This window comes from Elephas maximus, chromosome 21, assembly GCF_024166365.1.
Source record: "Elephas maximus indicus isolate mEleMax1 chromosome 21, mEleMax1 primary haplotype, whole genome shotgun sequence".
Classification (NCBI taxonomy): Eukaryota; Metazoa; Chordata; class Mammalia; order Proboscidea; family Elephantidae; genus Elephas; species Elephas maximus.
The window spans coordinates 34417819-34438570 of NC_064839.1; the positions used below are offsets into that span (position 1 = coordinate 34417819).

At 50.2% G+C, this 20752-nt stretch overlaps 2 protein-coding genes across 10 annotated transcripts; both read right to left on the reverse strand.

The window, feature by feature from the left end:
• Positions 1-1902: 1902 nt before the first annotated feature.
• On the reverse strand, positions 1903-8339 carry LOC126064983 (dipeptidase 2-like). Of its 9 annotated transcripts, none has more exons than XM_049864587.1 (11): positions 8243-8339; positions 6302-6559; positions 5845-5971; positions 5214-5343; positions 4988-5129; positions 4618-4687; positions 4328-4504; positions 3906-3990; positions 3174-3249; positions 2381-2516; positions 1907-2286 (listed from the first exon to the last, which is right to left on the reverse strand). In XM_049864587.1, the coding sequence occupies exons 2-11, from the start codon at positions 6511-6513 to the stop codon at positions 2029-2031; spliced, it is 1413 nt and encodes a 470-aa protein (XP_049720544.1). In that variant the 5' UTR covers positions 6514-6559; positions 8243-8339; the 3' UTR covers positions 1907-2028. The 9 variants fall into 9 exon arrangements, with proteins under 9 accessions (XP_049720546.1, XP_049720544.1, XP_049720540.1 ...); XM_049864583.1 differs by having other exon boundaries at positions 6302-7871; XM_049864586.1 differs by having other exon boundaries at positions 7686-8339.
• A 6588-nt stretch (positions 8340-14927) lies between these two features.
• DPEP2NB (DPEP2 neighbor) lies at positions 14928-19791 on the reverse strand. Its single transcript, XM_049864050.1, has 2 exons — positions 18213-19791; positions 14928-16896 (listed from the first exon to the last, which is right to left on the reverse strand). The coding sequence occupies exons 1-2, from the start codon at positions 18277-18279 to the stop codon at positions 16592-16594; spliced, it is 372 nt and encodes a 123-aa protein (XP_049720007.1). The 5' UTR covers positions 18280-19791; the 3' UTR covers positions 14928-16591.
• Between the last annotated feature and the right edge of the window lie 961 nt (positions 19792-20752).

Here is a 20752-nt window from a genome sequence, read left to right on the forward strand (position 1 = left end):
GTCTACATATCAAATGTTAATTAATAGTGGCCATGGGTTACCTACTCACTGATCACTTTATGTCTCATTGCTTTCTGTAATACTATCATCCTGGCTGAGGGAAGTCGTGGGTGGTGCTGGTGAGGGCTGAGCATGGTGGAAGGGGTTTGGTGAAGGTACCAGAGCAGAGCTGAGCTGTGAAAGGGAATCAGGTTTGAATCTCAAAGTGGGGTGGAGAGGGCATTCCAGGTTGGCCAATGGCTCAGGCCAAAGTCTAGTTTGGGCAGGACAACTGTGTTTGGGGAGAAGCTGGAGGATCCTCCAAGGCACAGAGTAGGAGGAATAAGGTCATGTCCAATGCATGACCTCACTTGGGGCAGGAATCCTCCTTTGAGACAAGGTGACCTCCAGGCTAGCCGGAGGCCTGGACAGCATAATAAATCATTTTCTGCTGGAAAAGCCCCAATGTAGGGGAGCTGATTCAGAACTGTATTTGGGCCATGTCTGAGCCTCCTGGGCCTGGACCAAGGAGCCCTGGTTGCGTAGTGGTTAAGCACTCAGCTGCTAACTAAAAGGTTGGTGGTTTGAATCCACCAGCCACTCCACAGGAGAAAGATGTGGCAGTCTGCTTCTGTAAAGATTTACAGCCTTGGAAACCCTATGGGGTGGTTCTACCCTGTCCTATAGGGTCGCTATGAGTTGGAATTGACTTGATGGCAATGGGTTTGGCGGGCCTGGACCAGGTCTTGTCAAGCTGAGAGGCCAATATCACAGACTGAAATCTGAGCTGCCTCTCTTCTGTGTCTGCCTGCTGGGCTCTCAGACAAGCGGTCCTTCACTTCAGGGTCTCTAGAAAAGGGCCTTCGCCTCTGGGTGGCCACTATCCTCTCTCTATCTCTGCCTCCTCCTTTGTGTCTTGGGATTAAAGACCAGCTTTTGCTCTCCCAGGAAGGGCAAAAGACAGGGTTTATTTACACCTCTCAGAAACCTGAGTGGATCCTTTATTTATCTGACACTGAACAATATAGTGAATGATGACTTTGCTAATAGTTTATCAAAAGTACAGAAGCATTGAACTTACAGCTGCTTCCTGTATTCATCTCAGGTGAGAGGAGAGGGCATTATGTTTAAAATTAATTTAAAAAATACTACCAAAGTAATACATAAACAGTTTAAGATATCTAGTTCGGATTGAGTAGGTAAATCAAAGTTCCACTCCTCCTGACAACAGCTAGGAGAGTTGGGCAAATATAAAAATCATCTTTTTTTATGTTGTAAAAAATTTATATATGAAGCATCTTCTTGAAGGTGTCAGAGAGTTAGCAAGATATTGAAGAATTACTTGGAGATGATCCAGGGGGGTTGGAAGCACAAAGAGATGAGTCTGGCCTTTGGGGCTATTTCATCCTCTAGGAGTGTTATGGGGCTAAAGGAAATGGTACTTAGTGCTCGGGGTCCACCAAGGCAAGAGAGGACCCTGGTGAACTTGCCTAGCTTTGAGTTGGAACACAAAGGAATACACCCTAGGAGAAACAGTGAATCAGAATTAGTGCCCCATAGGCCTGCAGCTGCGCTGGTTATGAAACAATTGCCTCCCAATTCCAGATCACCTTTCTGCGCTCTGCTCTGTGATGCTAGGGCTCAAACTCTTGAAACCACATTTCTAGACCCCTATGCCAGCTGGCTTCCAGTTGTGCTCTGCCAATAGGGGTTGTCAGACGAAAATTGAAAGGCAGGCAGCAGAAGGTGTCTGTGTTTTCTGTTTCTGTCCATGCTGCTCCAGCAGCAGCAATTGGCCCCAGGGTCCAGCTTCTTCTATGTCTGACTTCTTTCTATCAGGATTGTGTTAGTGAGGCTACAAGGTCTCCTACCACCCAGCAGCATTGGGCGCGTGTGTCACTGAACCCACTCCCGCTGCAGAGAAGGACTCTCATACCTGCTTCCATGTCTAAAATGTTTATTATCTGGAAATAGTTGTGCCTGCACGACTTGGGGGGAAGTTTGTGGCTGTCGACGGCTGCCACAGTGACATCTGGCAGGACTGACTGGTCACCAGAGCCACAGGATGAGGACTGGGAAGGCAGCAACCACTGTGAGGCTGGGGGCCATGTGGGGCGAGGATTTTGAGAGTGACTGCTTAGATGATAACTTGCGTGTCCAATGTATTGTAGTCATAAGTGGTTTCTGGTCTGGAACCAGATCTTGTCTCTGGTGCAGATTTGAGAGGACAGAGCGGCAGAAGCTGCCCAGCTGCTCATCCGGAAACTCATTCTCCAGGGGGCTTTGCCACTTATATTCCTCCCGTACCTGGAGGGGGCAGTCGGTGGTCAGCAGCTCCCATAGCTCTGCTGCCTGCACCTGCTCCAACCGCTGAGCTACCCTTTTGCCCAGCCCAGGATACCTGTTCCACCTGTCTGAAGACCCGCAGCAGATTTCCACGGAGGACACTCTGAAGTTCCTCTTCACTCCAGCCACGTCTCAGCAGTTCCTCTATCAGCACCGGGTATGTGGACACATCCTCCAGCCCCTGAGGGAAACTGTCAGGCCAGCCGTCAGCCCTGGTCCCCTGTCCAGCCTGACCCAGAACCATAGCAATATGTGCCTAGGGCCACTGAACCCCGGCCTTGGTCAGAATAGGAAATGGAGACTTGGAGGGAGTTAAGTGATTCACTCTGCTCTTCATCCTTCAGAAGGAGACCTCGAAACCTCCCTGAATATTTGTCAAAACTCACTGAATTGCACAATTAAGATCTATGCCTTTCACTGAATGTGAATTTTTCCTCCATTAAGAAGAAGAAGAAAAGCTTCTTAAGAACTGGGCTGATCGCTGCATGCACAGGCCCGGCTGCAGGTAGGGCAGATGCTCAGCCCACAAAGACTTGCTGATAGTCTGCTTGGAGAGAGTGGGTCCACTGGGGGTGGCTGCATGTGCTGGGCAAATGAACCCTGTCTGGTAGCAATGGGGACTCAGGGCTCAGCCAAATATAATGACCTGGCATGGGGCCACTGGGCCACAGAAGGGACAGGGAGAGCCCAGGATACTGACCCTGGGAGTGGGGAGATGCCAGGTGGGCCAGCAGACTTGAGGCTGTGACCAAGGCCTAAAGGTTATAAAGACACAGTATGGGGGCATGGTGACTGTGAAGGCCCACGGCTGCACACCCAGCCCAGACAAACCACAGGGAAGCACTCACTGGCCAGCCCCATCATAATCACTACCAATCCCGATGAACTTGGATCCAATGACTGTCCTGATGTGGTCGAAGTGATCTGGGGGGATGAAAAGTCAGCAGTGTGGGGCTTTCAGGGCAAGGCTGGGGTGGAAACTGTGCTCGACTCTTCAGATTCCCTTTCTTGCAGCCCGTAGGCCATGCAGGCCAAGCCCTTCCTGGCCTGGCACCCAGTGTGATAACCTGAGGGCCCTGAGGTCTGACCTAAACTAATCCCAGCTGGCTGTAGATTAGAATTCAGGTTTGGAGTGGACCCCAGAGCCATGCCTATGGGCCATTCCCTGTCCAGGATTCACCCTTTCTCCAGCCCTCTTGAGAACCTCATACGGGCCCCTCTCCGGGGATACAGAGAATAAGAGATGGACAAAGTGTGCAACTGATAAAGACCCCTAGAGACCTGCCCGTGTCTCTAGGCTGCCCTGTCCCTTTGGTGGAGGCAGGGACAGGGCACTTTGGGAGCCCCTCCAGAAGAGCAAGTGGTTAGCATGTGGCATCTACATATCACTGTCTCTCTTACATACATCAGTATCACAGTACTAACTTGGTGGCCCTAAAGTTCTGTGTACTGTCCATCAATTGACTTTTGGGAGTTGTGTCTATTGCCCATGGGTGGGTCAAACTACTGGGGCAGTCCTGAGGTCCCCAAAGCTTCAGGTCCAAGTCAGAGCTGTTCAGAGAGCCCAGGACGAGGCTCACCTGCCACGGTGGACACGTTGGCTAACAGGTTGCACTGTAATACCCCCATGGACAAGGACACCATCACGATGCCACCATTCTTCTTCTGCAGAGGTGGACAAATGGACACTTAGCTTGGCTCCCCTCTGAGCCCCGGGGAGGAGGGTGTTCAGCCCTGACCTTGTGGGTCAGAGGAGTCTTCACTCCTTATCCTGGTTTGTGTGAATGGAGAAGTCTCAGCCCTGGTTTGGGTGGTGGTGTCTTGGTGCCAGGTTTGAGAGTATTTACCACTTCGAATCCCTGGGTTCAAGAGTTCAGAGGCTGTGGACTGTGGTTTTGCAGGGCAAAAGGTGTTCAGGTTCAGGTTTGAAAAATATGAGGGGGCAGGGGCTCAGGTTCCAGGCCTCCTTGCTTTAGGTTCGAGGGCCAGGGCAATCTCTCACCAGAAGCTGCAGGATGTTATCAGGAACATTCCGAATGTTCTTGCACACACTCCGGGCAGCTGAGTGGGAGAAGATCACAGGAGCCCGTGATACTTCCAGTGCCCGCTGCGCCACAGCATCCGAGACGTGGGACAAGTCTACCATCATGCCCAGGCGGTTCATTTCTGCCACCACCTTCTGCAGGGACAGGTTGGGGGAAGGCCTCAGGGGTGCACGTGTGCACATATCTGTAGGGAACAGGTAGGTTGTGTGTGCTCGTGTAGGGCAGTGTATGGAACCAGGATCCTCACCTCACCAAAGCTGGTCAGTCCGCTGACATTGTTGTAGAAGGGGTGGATGCCCTTAGTTGAGCTCTCTGCCCTGCAGGATGGCCAGGATGCGGTCTGACTAATGGCCACACCCTGGCCACAAGAGCCTTAGAAGCCCTGCTGGACTCTCTATCCTGCAAGCTCTTGGAGCAAGAGCAGGAACCCAGGCTGGGCTGTGCCTAGCATTTTGAAGGTCCCTGCTAAGGATGCAGTCTCACTGTGGAGACCCCAGCTCCCCTCCTCACTCCAGGGTGAGTGCCGTATCCTAGGGAGGAACCTTGACCTGAGCCCTCGGTGCGACCTCGGGCAGATTCCTGCCGCAGTGGGTTCACGTCAACAGCACTGTGCTTACCAGGGGGTGTTGCAAGTGTGGGTGAGTGTCAGGTAGCGCACTCCCAGCACATAGAAGGTACGCAAGACGGAAAGGCTACTGTCCAGTGAATGGCCACCCTCCACACCAATAAGACAGGCCAGCTTGTGGGTGTTGTTCAGAGCTGGGGACAGGTAGGTGAGTTGATCACTTTCATGGGCTGCAGTAGCTCAGTCAAGTCCCTAACACCCCCCAGTAGCCTGCCTACCTTTAGCAGAGGTCACAAGCTCCAGCTCAGAATAGGAGGCACACATGCGGTGGATGAGGTCAATCTGCTCCAGGGTGAGGCGCACGGCATCCCGTCCTTGGGTCTGGCATGGGACGTAGGCTGACCAGAACTAGGGGAAGGCTAGGAGTGGGCATGGGCAAGAGGAGCTGCCTTGGAGCTCCCTGGGCTTCTCAGAGCCTCCATAGCTGGCACAGCACCCAGTGGGCCCAGAGGCCATGAGTGAAGTGCTGCTTGTTCTGCGGTACCTTGATGCCCACCAAGCTGGCTCACTCTAGCCTGAGCAACCCCCAGCATCCATGTCATGGCACGTTTTGTGTTGCTATGGTAACTGAGGAAACCCTAGTGGTGTAGTGGTTAAGTGCTATGGCTGCTAACCAAAAGGTTGGCAGTTCGAATCCACCAGGCGCTCCTTGGAAACTCTATGGGGCAGTTCTACTCTGTCCTATAGACTGTGAGTCAGAATCGACTCCGTGGCAACAGGTTTTCTTTTTTTTTGGTTTTATGGTAACTGAGTTCCCATGTCATTAACCTGTTATAGTCTCTGGAGCTCCTGAACTCCCCATCATACCCCAGCAGCCATGTCATGGCACCCTGAGTGTCCCTGTAGTACCTGGGCACCCACGAGGCCGTCTCTAAGCCTGTCCAGACTGGTCTGGCCATGGCTGAAATTGCGCAGGTTAACATCCTGTAGCCTGTTCTGGTAAAGTTTCCTCAGGATCAGGGGCAGGTCGTTGTGGCTGGAGGGATGTCAAGGCAGGATCAGGTTAGAGACACGTGGGTGGGCCTCTTAGGACTCCAGGTCAGGTATAACATGTCTCAAGGACTGGGCCTGTCTGGAACTCACTCCACACTGTCACACAGACTATGCACACCCCTTGAGGCCCAACCAGGGGTAGGGGGAAGAATTCCTCCAGTAAGTGGGTGACAGAGGAAAGGGTGATGGGAGAGAGAGGGCACCCAGGGGTGGTATGGGGGAGGAGGAGTCACTAGCCCTGCATGCTCAGGGCCCCTTCTCTTGCCCAGGGGTGCATTCAACCCCCATCTATGGCCGTACCACACCTACGCACCCATCCACAAGTGGGAAGGCCCGCATCAGAGCCTGTGCCCGTTCTCGAAGGCCGGGGACACTGGGGGAGACTGGAGGCATGGTTGGGACACTGGGGGCGCCCGGCAGGGTCTGGGCGCAGGTTATGGGTGTAGGAGGTGACGACAGCAACAGTAGGAGCAGCAGACACATCCCTTCAAAGGCGCGGGGCCCTTTGAGGCCCCTGGGCTGCATGATGCACAGGGCCTGGCAGCCAGGCGAGGGGCCCTGTCACTGGAGCCTAAGAGGGGTAGGTGAAGGACAGAGGGCAACAATGGGGTCCCAACGCTTGCTTGATTCAGGCGACCCAGTGGTGCGGCCTCGTGAAGAAGGGGCTGCATAGGGAGTTGTGATAAAGCACAGTGCGACTGCCAAGGGGCAGCACAGCCCTCCCACCCTCAACCCGGGCTTGGCCTTTGCCGTTTGCGCCCACTTGCCTCCCTTGGTGGGCTCCCTCCACCCCTGCTCCTGTCCCCGCTCTGATGGGTGGCTTCCTCCCCTTGTCCTCAAGCTTGCTCCTCCAGAGAGTAGCCCTCTGCTCCGAGGCCGCTCCTGAACACATCACGTCCCTGTCTGCCTGCAGCCTGCCCTGGGCATTCCATGTGCTACCTGCAGATGTGCCTGTGGTCACAGTGGCCTGGACTCTGGGCCCCCCCGAGCTGGGCCATGTGAGGGTGGAGGGTGGTAGAAGAGATAATCTCTGGGAAGAAGGGTTAACCTTTTGGATTACAGAATCACAAATGTGCTCTTTGCCCCTGAACTTGTGACTGGGTACCCAGCCTTCTCTCTTCCCTACTTTAACCCCACAGCCGAGTGTCATCCCTTGGGGACCCAAGCCAAAAACTGGGACAAGCGAGGAGTACCCCTCCCTATCCTCCCCATTCGGCCTCAGGAAAGAGCACCCTGCCAAGGAGATGCTCCGCCTCCCCAGGGACATTTGGGACGAGAACTGAACAAGCATCTGGGGAGGATCAGGGAACATGTACTCAACAGTACAGAAACCAGACAGCTGGTTATTTGGGGGGGAGGAAATAAGGTCATGTCCAGCGCACCAGAGCCCCCCTCCCCAGCACCTTCCTCCCAGAGCTGCTGGCTTACCTGCTGGCCAGGGTCCCTCCTACCTCAGGGTGGAAGCCCTGGCAGGTCAGATGTACAGGTCCTCAGGTAAGGCCTGGCACCAGCTTTCTGCAGCTACACCCACCTTATCTCTTGGTTCCCTGGGCTCTTGCTCTCCCAGAAACCTCCAGGGCTGAGCTCCGTTCCTTGCTGGGCAGGCCCCACCCCATTCCCAGCCTCCAGCCCTCACCCTAACCACCTCTTCCAGGAACACCCCCTCCTTACCCACCACACGCACACGGGGACAGGACCTGTCACAGAGGCCTCCTCGCCTGAGTGGCTCCAGTGTCTGTGTCCAGACTCCTTCATCCCCAGCGACCTTCTCCTCCCCCTGCTCCTCCGCCTCTCAAGGTTTTACCCTGAACCTTGGTAGTCTCTGATTCACCTCTGGAGCCTTTCTCAGGCAGCAGAACTGAGCAGCACTGAGTGACCTAAGTCTGGGTACCAGAAAATCATCCCCACAAAACGAAAAGAGCAAAACTCTTGCAAAAGGCCTGGGAGTGCTGGGAAGGATTCTCAGGCTGGGTGTATCTAAGGATTGTGCACTTGATGTTGCCAGTGCCTGCTGGCCAGGAAGAAGGTGCTGTGCAGGAGGCACTGGTTCCAAAGGGGGAACTGGTTTGAGGCCCTGGGTGGAGGTGAGTCTCTAGGTGAGCCCATTGCTGAGTGTGAGTCCCCTAGGCCTCTGCCTCAGAAAACAGCAGAAACAGGAGGTGTGTCCCTGACGGGGGTGGCTCAGGAACCTCAGTCTAGGCCTGGCTCCCTTCCTTCCCCCACCCCCCACTGCTGCAGTTACCCCTAAACCCACCAGCACAGCCAAGTGGAGAGATGGGTGAGAAGCTCTTGGATCTTCTGGTCTCCAGGGCAAGGGTGTGGGTTCAGGGGATAAACAGCTTGCCTGTTTCACTGCTGATAATAAAAAAAATTTTTTTTTTGCCCAGGAAGTAGGCGGAGGGGCTGTAAAGAATTGGTAAGAGATGGGCAGGAAGTCCCAATAGATAAATAACAGCTGCTGACAGAGGAGTGGGCGGGGAGAAAGTTGGTTTCTGAGCTTCTCTCCAGGGGCCGGATGTCTAATACCGCAGGCCACAGAGAAAACTAGCCCAGCAGAAACAGACTCAGCTGAGTCAGAGAAGGTGGACACTGCCTCTGGAGAAGATTGACCATGCAGCACGATCTTCCATAACGTCCGATGTCAGCCCTCAAACAGGCTAGCATTGCTGCCCATGGCCTGCGGTATCCCTACAAAGCAATCCTAGGAATTCTGACTGTGCTCAGGTCCTTACACACTCAGGAACATGTGCGCACTCACACCCAAGTGGGAAGCTGGTGTATCCTCCTCCAAAAAACCCCTGGTGGCGCAGTGATTAAGTGCTCAGCTGCTAACTGAAAGGTCGGTAGTTCGAACCCACCAGCTACTTCTGGGGAGAAAGGTATGGCACTCTGCTTCCGTAAAGATTACAGCCTTGGAAGCCCAATGGGGCAGTTCTACTCTGTCCTATAGGGTTGCTATGAGTCAGAATCGACTCGACGGCGACAAGTTTGGTTTTTGGTAACTTCCACCTTACCCTCACCGGAGGCCATCTCTGTGCCCTGCACCACGCAGGGGAAACAAGCACAGAGGAGCCAAGCCTTGTCTGTTCTCTAGGAGCTCCCAGTATGAGCAACACAGACCTGGATGCAGGGACAATTGGGGCAAAGGCTATGTATAGCAAGTTACCCAGGTGCCGGCAGTGGGCAGAAGTAGAAACAGGTGGAGGCAGGGAAGTGCAGGGCTGGGCTCCAAAGCTGACCCTGAGGGCCTGAGTGTCAGCCCTGATGCTTCCACCCACTCCCTTGCCCTGTCCCCACCCAGAACATCTCCAAATTCTGCTGGTTCAACCTCCAAACATCTCCCAGACGTGTCTCCTCTCCTTCCCACTACCTTTTCCCAGGTATAGGACATCTTCACACCTTCCTCTCTCATCTCCTGGTATACTCACCTCCATTCCCCTTTTCAAAAATTGAATGTCACTCACCTGCCTAAAGTTCTTCCATGGTTTCCCACTGCTCTTAAGATAAACCAAAGTATTTTCTTTGGCTTTCAAATCCTAAGGAGTCTGCTCCCACTGGCCTCTCCAGCATCAGGAAATAGCACAAACCCTTCATCTTCTAAACCCTGGCCATACCAGCTAAGCTACCTACTGCCACAGGACCTTGGCACATGCTGTCCCCTCAGCCTCCAACTGGTGGAGCTGTTGAGGCAGGGCCAAGACAGAAAATGTCGCTGCCAGGGTGGGGTGGGTGAACGAGCAGCTTCTCCCTCTAATTCTCCCCTTATGCAGTGTTTACTTAAATCAAGACCTGCAGAAGAGGCAGTGGGAGAAACGACCTTCTGGGAACAAGTTTATCCCATTGGCAGAGCTGACCCACCACCAGTGTAGACCTCCAGTGTACTGCAGAAACACATAGAGATGGAAGAAGTGAGGCTGAGTTACAGTTGCATAACCCACCTCACATGCTAAGAGTGCAGGTGTGGGGTGGAGGCAGGGGCTTACTGAGCAGCTAGCATTGCCCAAGTGATGGCCATCTCCTTGGTCCTGGAGACTCATCCTGCCCTTGCTTCTTTCTGGGTATTCGGTTCTGCTCGCATGACGGGCTGCCCCAGTCAAATTCCTAGAAATAAGTCTCCCCAGCCAGAAGGCCATCTGTCTACCACAGACATGCATCCTCCAATTACAAAGCTGAGGCCACCCTTCCTGAAGTGTCAAATGGCCAACACATTTTTCTTCTTCAAAAGGCAGACATGGTTATCTTGCCAGGAGAAGTACTGTCTCTGTTTCCTGCTTCTACCCAGCCTTCTCCCCAACCCCTACCTTTCTTTTCTGCACCCTCAACTGCTTCTCTGTTGGCCACTCCTGGAGATCAGTGATGGCTAGTGTCCCATCACATGGTCGAGCTCCTCTTACACTTACATTCTGCCTGGTTTTAGGCAATATAGAGGATCCAATATACAGGGTCTCCAGAGCAAAGTCATGCGTGATGTTGACATCCTTGAAGTGTCTGGCTGGGCTGCTTCTGGGGACCAGATGTACTGGTAACTCAGGCGTGAGGCCCACAGGGATTGGCTCGCATGCTGTCCCGAGTCCCTAGGTAGTGCTGTCAGCCTGGGGAGGCTAGAGGGGCCTGGGGAGCAACAATTGGATCCAGGAAGGTCCTCAAGGGTGCCCATGGGATTTACACGGCACCCCCTAAACTGCGATATTCAGTTGCCACGTGAGAGGGGTACATCATGGAAAACCCTGCCAATTCCAAACCTTCCCTGGTGACTTACTCTGTCTAAATAGGGACATGGGCAAAACTTTCCACTCTCTCAGGTTTAGGTTTTGCTGGGAACTGGCCTTCTTTTGCCTCCTCCTAACGGTGGTCTTAGTGGTTGCCTTCTGCTGAAGCTGGGTGGTGAACTCAATGAGGCCATGACCACAATAGTGCAACACATCACTACTCCCACATGAGTGGGAGTGCACAGTATTACAGCACTTGCCACCACGCCCACACACAACAAGTGCTCATTCCACATTTTTTGCAGGCTCAGGAGGCTGCCGTTTTCCCCCCCTTGTGGAACAAGTGACAACAAGCATAGCTAGAGTTACTGTGTGCCTGGAGCTATGCTACCAGTTTGATATGCTTTAACTCATTCAATCTTCACAACAGACCACAAACCAAAAACCAAACCCATTGCCATTGAGTCAATTTCAACTCATAGCGACCCTACAGGACAGGATAGAACTGCCCCACAGGGTTTTCAGGGCTGCAAACCTTTTTTTATTTATTGTGCTTTAAGTGAAAGTTTACAAATCAAGTCAGTCTGTCATACAAAAAGTTATACACACCTTGCTTTGTACTCCTCCTCGCTGCTTTCCCCCTAATGAGACGGCACGTTCCACTTCTCCACCCTGTATTCTCCGTGTCCATTCAACCAGCTCCTGTCCACTTCTGCTTTCTCATCTCGCTTCCAGACAGGAGTTGCCCACATAGTCTCATGTGTCTACTTGAGCCAGGAAGCTCTTTCTTCACCAGTATCATTATCTATCTTATAGTCCAGTCCAATCCCTGTCTGAAGAGTTGGCTTTGGGAATGGTTCCAGTCTTGGGCTAACAATGGGTCCGGGGGCCATGACCTCCAGGGTCCCTCTAGTCTCAGACCATTAAGTCTGGTCCTTTTACGAGAATTTGAGATCTGCATCCCACTATTCTCCTGCTTCATCAGGGATTCTCTGTTGTCTTCCCTGTCAGGGCAGTGATCGTGGTAGCTGGGCGCCATCTAGTTCTTCTGGTCTCAGGCTGATGTAGTCTCTGGTTTATGTGGCCCTTTCTGTCTCCTGGGCTCATATGTCTTTGGTGTTCTTCATTCTCCTTTGCTCCAGGTGGATTGAGACCAATTAATGCATCTTAGATGGCTGCTTGCTAGCGTTTAAGACCTCAGACGCCTCTCACCAAAGTGGAATGCAGAACGTTCTCTTAATATATTTTGTTACGCAAGGCTGCAAATCTTCAGGAAAGCAAACTGCTACATCTTCCTCCCACGGAGCAGCTGGTGGGTTTGAACTGCCCACCTTTTTTTTGGTAAGCAGCTGAGCACTTTAACCACTCCTCCACCAGGGCTCCAGCAACCCATAAAGTAGGGTTTTTACTAGCCTCATCTTGTAGGTGAAAAAAACAGGTTCGGCTCGCAGGTGGAACTGGATCTGAAACCAAAGTCCCCTGGCCTCCATATTTTGCAAGCTCTGTTCCCCCTTAGATCAAGAGGTAGTTGTTCGGACAGAACAAGGGGATACTGATTGGTTTAAAGTCAGGAAAGGTGTGCGTCAGAGTTGTATTCTTTCGCCATGCCTATTTAATCTGTATGCTGAACAAATAATCCGAGAAGCTGGACTATATGAAGAAGAATGGGGCATCAGGATTGGAGGAAGACTCATTAACAACCTGTGTTATGCAGATGACACAACCTGGCTTGCTGAAAGTGTAGAGGACTTGAAGGACTTACTAATGAAGATCAAAGACCACAGCCTTCAGTATGGATTACACCTCAACATAAAGAAAACAAAAATCCTCACAACTGGACCAATGAGCAACATCATGATAAACGGAGAAAAGATTGAAGTTGTCAAGGATTTCATTTTACTTGGATCCACAATCAACAGCCACGGAAGCAGCAGTCAAGAAATCAAAAGATGCATTGCATTGGGCAAACCTGCTGCAAAGGACCTCTTCAAAGTGTTGAAGAGCAAAGATGTCACCCTGAAGACTAAGGTGTGCCTGACCCAAGCCATGGTATTTTCAATCACATCATATGCATGTGAAAGCTGGACAATGAATAAGCAAGGCCGAAGAAGAGTTGACACCTTTGAATTGTGGTGTTGGTGAAGAATATTGACTATACCATGGAGTGCCAAAAGAACGAACAAATCTGTCTTGGAGGAAGCGCAGCCAGAATGCTTCCTAGAGGCAAGGATGGCGAGGCTGCGTCTTACATACTTTGGACATGTTGTCAGGAGGGATCAGCCCCTGGAGAAGGACATCATGCTTGGCAGAGTACAGGGTCAGCGGAAAAGAGAAAGACCCTCAACGAGGTGGATTGACACAGTGGCTGCAACAATGAGCTCAAGCATAACAACAATTGTAAGAATGGCACAGGACCGGGCAGTGTTTCGTTCTGTCGTGCATAGGGAGGGTCGCTATGAGTCAGAACCGACTCGACGGCACCTAACAACAACAGTTCCCCCTAGCTCTGCTCTCCCAATGACCCCACCGAGGAACAAAGCAGTTGCTCCATCTAAAGGTTGCTCTTTCCTGACCTCCATGCTAGAACACGGGGCAGGAGAAGCCCTGCATTTTGGGGGCAGCTTGTGGGAAAAACAGGACTGAGAGTTTGTGGAGAAATGTACTTAGCTTTCTGTTTCCTGGACTTTCTGGGACCTGAGGCCAGACCCACCCAGAGTCTTTGTCTCTTTTGGCTCCCCCTCCACAGGTGCTCCAGGCCTGGAGGGAACTCTTACCGAAGCCAGAGTTTGCAGAGAATAGTGGCCAGCCGCTTGGTAAGATATGCTCAGTCCATTTCTGCCCATCCTCTTACCTGCTCACCACTGCCAGCCTCACCAGGATTGGGCTGGACTGGCCCTATTTTCAGTGAGAGTTCATGGGACATATGGTAGCCAATTAAGGAAACCAACAGTAGTAGGGAGAGTAGCCCGTTGTCCCTGGGGCAGAACCCTCCCTGGATGTGGCTGGGAGGGAGGACAGGAATGGGTACAGGAAGGCCAGCTGCTGGGGAGGCAAATGGTCACAGTGATGCTCTCCTGGCCAAGTCAGGGCTCCTCGGATCCCTCCACTTCCAGCCTCTGTCTCTTTTACAAGGAAAGGCCTCAAATTCCTTACACCTACCCATCTGTTTGTCCAGACATCCTTTGCTGATCACCCACGGGGTGCTGGCCCTTTGCTGGGAGTGCACAGTGAAGTGGCTGGACATGCTACCAGTTATCACATGTGCTGGCACATAAGCACATAGAAGGGTAAGTTGTGGGGTCACCCGGTGCAGGCAATCAGCCCTGGCCAAATAAACATCTACTCCAGCATATGTGATTTCTCATTTAGCCTCAAGTTCAGACTTGCTGTGTCTTTTGCTCAGTCTAGCCTGCTCACCCCTGAGGCCTGTCAGGCCTGTTTTCTGCAACAACTCATTGTTGCTGTTAAATGGCGCACCCTGCCTCAGAGCCCTCCATGCTTCCTGGTTTTATGTGGGAAGCCTGCACTTCTCTGCCTGGCTTCCAGGGCTTCCCACAAGCTAATTGACCCTGTCAAGCTGACCACCTGAGCCCTCACTGATTGTTAACCTGGCCGAACATTAGGCTGCAGCTGAGAAGCTTTTATTTTTATTTTTTAACTTTTTATTAGGGGCAATTCCAAACATAAAAAAGTATAGAGAAGAGTGTACTGAACCCCTATCATCCAGCTTCAACAATTATCACCTGATAACCTATCTTTTTTCATTTATACCTTCATCCATCCTCTTCTCCAGAGTATTTTAAAACAAATCACAGATATTTCATCCATAAATATTTAAGTATGCATCTTTAAAAGAGCTCTTATTAATAGATGTAACTACTGTATCATTATTACCAATGAAGTTAACATTTTCACTTCCTTAATGCCATAAAATATCTATCATACTCACATACCCGATTGCCTAGTTTTTTTTCAATTGATTTGTCTGAATTATAGTGTAGACAAGATCCCCACATTGCTTGGTTTTTATTTCAATTTGTAGGTTCCTCTTCCCTCTTTTTTTCTTCCTTGCAATTTATTTTTGGAAAAAAAAATCATATCTTTGTCCTATAGAGTTTTCTACATTTTGAAATTTGCTAATTGCATTCTCATAGTGTCAATGAACATGTTCCTCTGTGTCTTATATTTCCTATTAACTGGTAATTATGGGAAGCTTTTAAAACTGCAGATTTCCAGGCCCTATCCTAAAAATTTTAATTTAGGAATGGTGTGTGTGTTGGGAAACTATTTTTCACAAGACCCCCCAGGTGAATCTGTTTATTCTCTGCTGGCTGCTTCCCAATCCCACTCCCCAGGACCAACCAGCTATTCCCTTAACTGCTGACAGAGACATTCGATGGTAACACACAGCAACTCCCTGCCATGGCACACAGCAGTTAGAGTGATCTTAACATCTACTTCAGATCACTTCTCTGTCCTGTTCAAATCCCTTCCATGGTTTCCCATCACACTTAAGAACCGCACTGCTCCCCATGGCTGGCAAGGCTCATGCCTACTTCTCGAACCACATCTTTCATTCTTCTCTCTCAATCATTCCTCCCCAATTACACTGACCTTTTTGCTGGTCCTAGAACCAGCCAGGCTATTCCTACCTCAGAGTCTTATACTTGCCATTTCCTCCACCAGAAATGTTCTGCCCATAGCTCTTCACGTGGCTCACATCTCTGCTCAAATGTTGCCTCCTTGTCTTCCCTGACTACCTTGTATAATGTAGCACCCCACATCACTCTGTCTTCTTATCCTGCTTTTTCTTTATAGCAATTATAACTACCTGAAATTATTATTTGTCTCTTCCCTTAGTTTGTGGGTGCCTTAAGGAGAGGGGCTTCAATCAACTCATTCACCAATATATCCCAAGCAACTAGCTCAGTGGCTGATGTATAACAGGTACTCAAAAAATATTTATTAAATAAATGGACGGATGGATGGATAGAACGAACAGTATCTTCTCAGTCCTGCCCTTTTTCGCCTTACACACACACATTCATCAGTCCTTTCCTTAAAGAACCTGCCTGTGTTCTACTCTAGTTTACAAAGGCATCAATGAGAGACCCGTGTAGTTAGAAGCTGCACCCAAAGGCCTTTCTTGGAGGAAGGTCTTAGAGGACCAGGCCCCCCGTGTAGAGACGTACTTCAAGGAACAGTGAGGTTTGGGGCCTTGTGTTAGAAAGGCTGGATTTCAAATACAAAACTGTTACAGAAAAGCATTTCATTGAACAGTTGCGACCCCACAGGGGCCAGAAAGGGCTGGAAAAAAGAACCATGTGAGCTTCAGGGAGGTGCTGCTCGACTCTCTTTAGCCTCTTGCTGCTCCAGGTGGCAGGTCTCCCTGGGTCTCTTTATTCTGCCTCCTGAGACTCCAGATGGGAGGCTCCCTGAGTAGCTATAGATTGCTTCTTCTTGGTCTTCTCCAGTTTCAGGAAGCGCAGCCTCTCCTGGTTTCTCCTGGTGGCCACTGGCAATGACTCAAAGCAGGAGCCCCCTGCTAGACCATTCTGTACCCTCCCTCTGCACCTGGTTCTTCCTTGGTTAACAGGGTAGATTCTCTTTCTTCTATCCAAGAAGGGACTCTAGAGGCTTGAGCAGGGGAGCATCAGGTTTTCTTCCAGGCCAGCTTCAGCCCCTGGTATGTTCAAACAGCAGCCTCTCATTTCAAACCTCAGTTTTCAAGGTTCCTTGCCAATGGCCAGATGGTATGGAAGGGGGCTGCTGGCTGGGGAAGGCTCAGGGAGAATGGCTCAGGTTCTCCTCCAGTGGGGAGCAGTGGCAGTCACTGCAAGAAGAGGCACTAGCTATCTTAGGCAGTTAAATATGTGTGCTCTCCATAGAGTGGCTCAGCCAGAGAGCTTCTGGGGGGTCAGCCTCCTGCCACCATGCTGCAAGCGCCGAATTTTGGGCCTGGAGCAGCCTGGGTCTTCATGAGACTCTGCCAGAGGATAGCATCTCTTGGGATCCCGGCTGGGGGTTGGCTTCTCTGCTTCCACCTTTGCTGGGATGGCCACAGGAGCATCCCCATAGGCCCGGTAGCCGCCAACCAGGCAATATGTCTCCCCATGCCAGCCTACCTGGGTTTCTCCATACCCTCGGTAGAGGACATGGTAGTGACGAGGTGTAGGAAGATAAGTGGGAGCCACAGCTGCTGGGAAGAAAACCAGAACTGATCAGTCATGTTTGCTTTACACAGTCACCTGCCAGGACCTCCCCTGTCTCACATCTCTCCATTTCTGGCTGAAGCCCTCTTAACTGCTTGGCATTCAAAACACAGCCTTGGCCCATAGCCTCTAAGCATCCCCTGCAGAAGGGATATTGGTTGTAAAAGCAGTCCCATGGAGCCTATGGCAGCAGAATAAGACTTGGAAGTCTATTCCCCATTCCCAGAGAAAATGGTAGAACCCAAAAATGACTGCAGTCAGGCTCCCTCAATCTCTCCCTTCCACAATCCATGAAACTTTTCTTAAGGCCTGTCACTTCTGAGGTATTAATGGGAATGGTTTCCAAGTTTTGGAAATCTAATATAAATTGCTTAAGAACCACTCCCAAGGAGCCCTGGTGGCACAATAGTTAAACACTTGGCTGCTAACCAAAAGGTTGGTGGTTTGAATCCACCAGCTGCTTCATGGTAGAAAGAAAACCTTGGAAATGCTATGGAGGCAGTTCTACTCTGTCCTGTAGGGTCGCTATGAGTTGGAATCAATTTGATGGCATTGGGTTTGTTTTTTTTAAGAACTCTTCCCACCTTGGCAGTTCCTCTTGGGCCCCATTCATATTACCTGGTTCAACCATACTGAACTCTAACCTTCTGATACCTTTATCTAGATTAGAAAAAGGCAAAGGTACTGAGGCAGAGTGACCAGGAGGTTCAGAACCAGATTCTGGGTACCAACTCCAAGCTCTTCACATTGACCCCACCTCCTGGAACACTGTTTCCTCAGATCCCCAGTTTCAGTGTCACATCATCTCCCCTTGGTTCTTCTGCTCTTCCCAGCTATGACACCACCCTTTCCCAGCACTCGGCATCTCGGTAGGAGATGTGTCTAAGGTGACCCATGGGTCTCATGATAGAAGAGTGAAAGTGGAGGGTCGGAAGGTGAGCTTCATGAAAGGCCCTCAATAGCTCTGTCTCAAACTGCTGTGTACGCTTTGCCAATAAAAACACATTCGGCTTCTGCTTAGAGGCCAGTCAGGAAAGGGTCTGGATGGGTGCATCTTGTAGCACAAAGGGGAAAGCTAGCTTTATAAAGATTAGAACCTAACTTATGCAGGGATGACACTTCACTTACTATCAACAGTGAGCAGGTGTGGGGCAATGTGGGGCACTGAAGGAACCCCAGACCACTGGTACAATTTATGGGGAAGTTCTGAGTTGTAGTGGGCAAGCCCAAAAAGAATAGGTGGCAGCCTGGTGAGGCTGTGTGTACAAAATAACTCTTGTACAGATGCCTGGCCTAGGCCTACCTGCTGTGCTGCCTTCCCACGGGACAGAGGACAAATTAGAGTGAATATAGAAGATCCGGTCAGACATTCTCTCTCAAGCAACCAAATCGACTGCTGTCTCGTAGAGAACTGGTAGGGAAGTTTCCCCGAGGGCACTACGCTTGCGTAGTTACCTGCCATGGAAACTGAGAAGACCTGTGAGGTCATCATTATAGTGAGGTCACATGAGGAATCTTTGAGTTGGGGGGCAGGCTACAGGCTCTCCGGGTTTTGTGGAGAAGAACAGGGTGGAGACAGAGAGGCACCCTGCCTGGGCCTTCACACCTGACCCTCTCCACTCATGTCCTAGTCAAGTAGCCACTTCCTGTGGAGCCCACCTGTGGGGCTGGCACAGCCACAGTGATCACAGGAGGGCAAGAGAAACCCAAACTCTGAGACTGCCTTTAGAGGCAAGATTGACCTAAAAGACAGCTAGGTTGTACGGCACTTACCACAAGCACTCAACAGTTGGAGGAAGACATTCTGATTTGTGTGGACAGGGGAATAAGGGAAGGCTTCTTGGAGGTGGGCCTGAAGGACAAGTGAGATCTGGACATATGGAAAGGAGAGGAAGGACTTTTCTAGTTGGGAAAAATAAAAGCAAAGAGAGACTCTGTTCTCAACCTTGTCCAGCTTCAAATGTAAATTTATAGAATCCTCATGTTTTTAACAGCTGAGGACTCAAGAAAACTAAGAGGTTTAAGGGACCACTTAAGCTCACACAGGTAGTGGAGAGGTGTTTTGCTAATGCTAGGGGGTCACTGAGGGCTTCAGATTTATAGCTGATAGAGATGCAAGGACAAGCTCATGACATCTAAAGGTGACGGGACACTGAGAGGGATGTTGAAGGTGCTCTAAGGCAGAATGAGGGTCATGAATAAATTCACAGAGTGGGAGTGAATGATGGGCCCATTTAAACATGACATTCAAAACAAATAAATTGACAAACTTATCATTACACACCCCTCCACTCAAAAAGGCAATGACAACAAACTCAATGATGATGAAAGGATGAGATGGGAGCTGGACATTGGCCCAGGTGAAAAATGGTCAATAGTGATGAGGTGCTATGGAGGCAGAAGAGGAGATAGAAAAGCCAGCTTTTAGCCTGATCAGGCCCACACTACTGTTGTCAGGTGCTGTCAGTCACTTCCAACAGAATGAGACACTGCCAGTCCCGTGCCACCCTCACCATTGTTGCTATGCTTGAGCCCATCGTTGCTGCCATTGTGTCATTCCATCTCATTGATGGTCTTCCTCTTTTACTGACCCTCTACTTTACCAAGTATGATGTCCTTATCCAAGGACTGATCCCTCCTGATAACATGTCCAAAGCATGTGAGATGAAATTTCGCCATTCTCGCTTCTGAGGAGCACTCTGGTTGTACTTCTTCCAAGACAGATTTGTTCGTTCTTCTGGCCAAACCAAAAAACCAACCAAACCCAGTGCCATCAAGTCGATTCCGACTCATAGCGACCCTATAGGATAGAGTAGAACTGCCCCATAGAGTTTCCAAGGAGCACCTGGTGGATATGAACTGCCAACCCTTTGGTTAGCAGCCATAGCACTTAACCACTATGCCACCAGGGTTTCCCATTCTTCTGGCAGTCCATGGTATATTCAATATTCTTTGCCAACACCATAATTCAAAGGCATCAACTCCTTTTCCGTCTTCCTTATTCATTGTCCAGCTTTCGCATGTATATGAGGCTAATGAAAATACCATGGCTTGAGTCAAGTAAAGCTTAGTCCTCAAAGTGACATTTTTGCTTTTTAACACTTCAAGGAGATCTTTTATAGCAGATTTGCCCAATGCAATATGTTTGAATTCTTGACTGCTATTTCCATGGCCGTTAATTGTAGATCCAAGTAAAATGAAATCCTGAACAACTTGAATATTTTCTCTGTTTATCGTGATGTTGCTCATTGGGCCAGTTGTGAGGATTTTTGTTTTCTTTATGTTGAGGCGTAATCCATACTGAAAGGTGTAGCCTTTGATCTTCATCAATAAGTGCTTCAAGTCTTTGCTTTCAGCAGTCAAGGTTGTGTCATCTGCATATCACAGGTTGTTAATGAGTATTCTTCCAATCCTGATGCCGCCTTTTCTTCATATAGTACAGCTTCTCAGATTATTTGCTCAGCATACAGACTGTATAAGTATGGTGAAAGAATACAACTCTGACACATCCTTTCATGATTTTAAGCCATGTAATATCCCCCTGTTCCTTCTGAATGACTGACTTTTGGTCTATGTACAGGTTTCTCATGAACACAATTAAGTGTTCTGGAATTCCCATTCTGCACAATGTTACCGGTAATTTGTTACGAGCCATACAGTTGAATGCCTTGGCATAGCCAATAAAACACAGGCAAACATCTTTCTGGTATTCTCTGCTTTCGCCAAGATCTATATCACATCAGCAATGATATCCCTTGTTCCACATCCTATTCTGAATCCGGCTTGAATTTCTGACAGTTCCCTGTAGATGTACTGCTGCAACCACTTTATTTTTTAATTTTT

Excerpts from the sequence above, each read along its gene's own strand:
- LOC126064983 (XM_049864587.1), bottom strand. The coding sequence starts at position 6,513 with ATGCAGCCCAGGGGCCTCAAAGGGCCCCGCGCCTTTGAAGGGATGTGT. Across the intron at positions 5,344-5,844 it reads ACGGCCTCGTGGGTGCCCAG|TTCTGGTCAGCCTACGTCCC; the intron begins GTACTACAGGGA and ends GCCTTCCCCTAG. Across the intron at positions 3,250-3,905 it reads CAACGTGTCCACCGTGGCAG|ATCACTTCGACCACATCAGG; the intron begins GTGAGCCTCGTC and ends TCATCCCCCCAG.
- DPEP2NB (XM_049864050.1), bottom strand. The coding sequence starts at position 18,279 with ATGTCTGACCGGATCTTCTATATTCACTCTAATTTGTCCTCTGTCCCG. Across the intron at positions 16,897-18,212 it reads GTGGGAAGGCAGCACAGCAG|CAGCTGTGGCTCCCACTTAT; the intron begins GTAGGCCTAGGC and ends TTTTCTTCCCAG.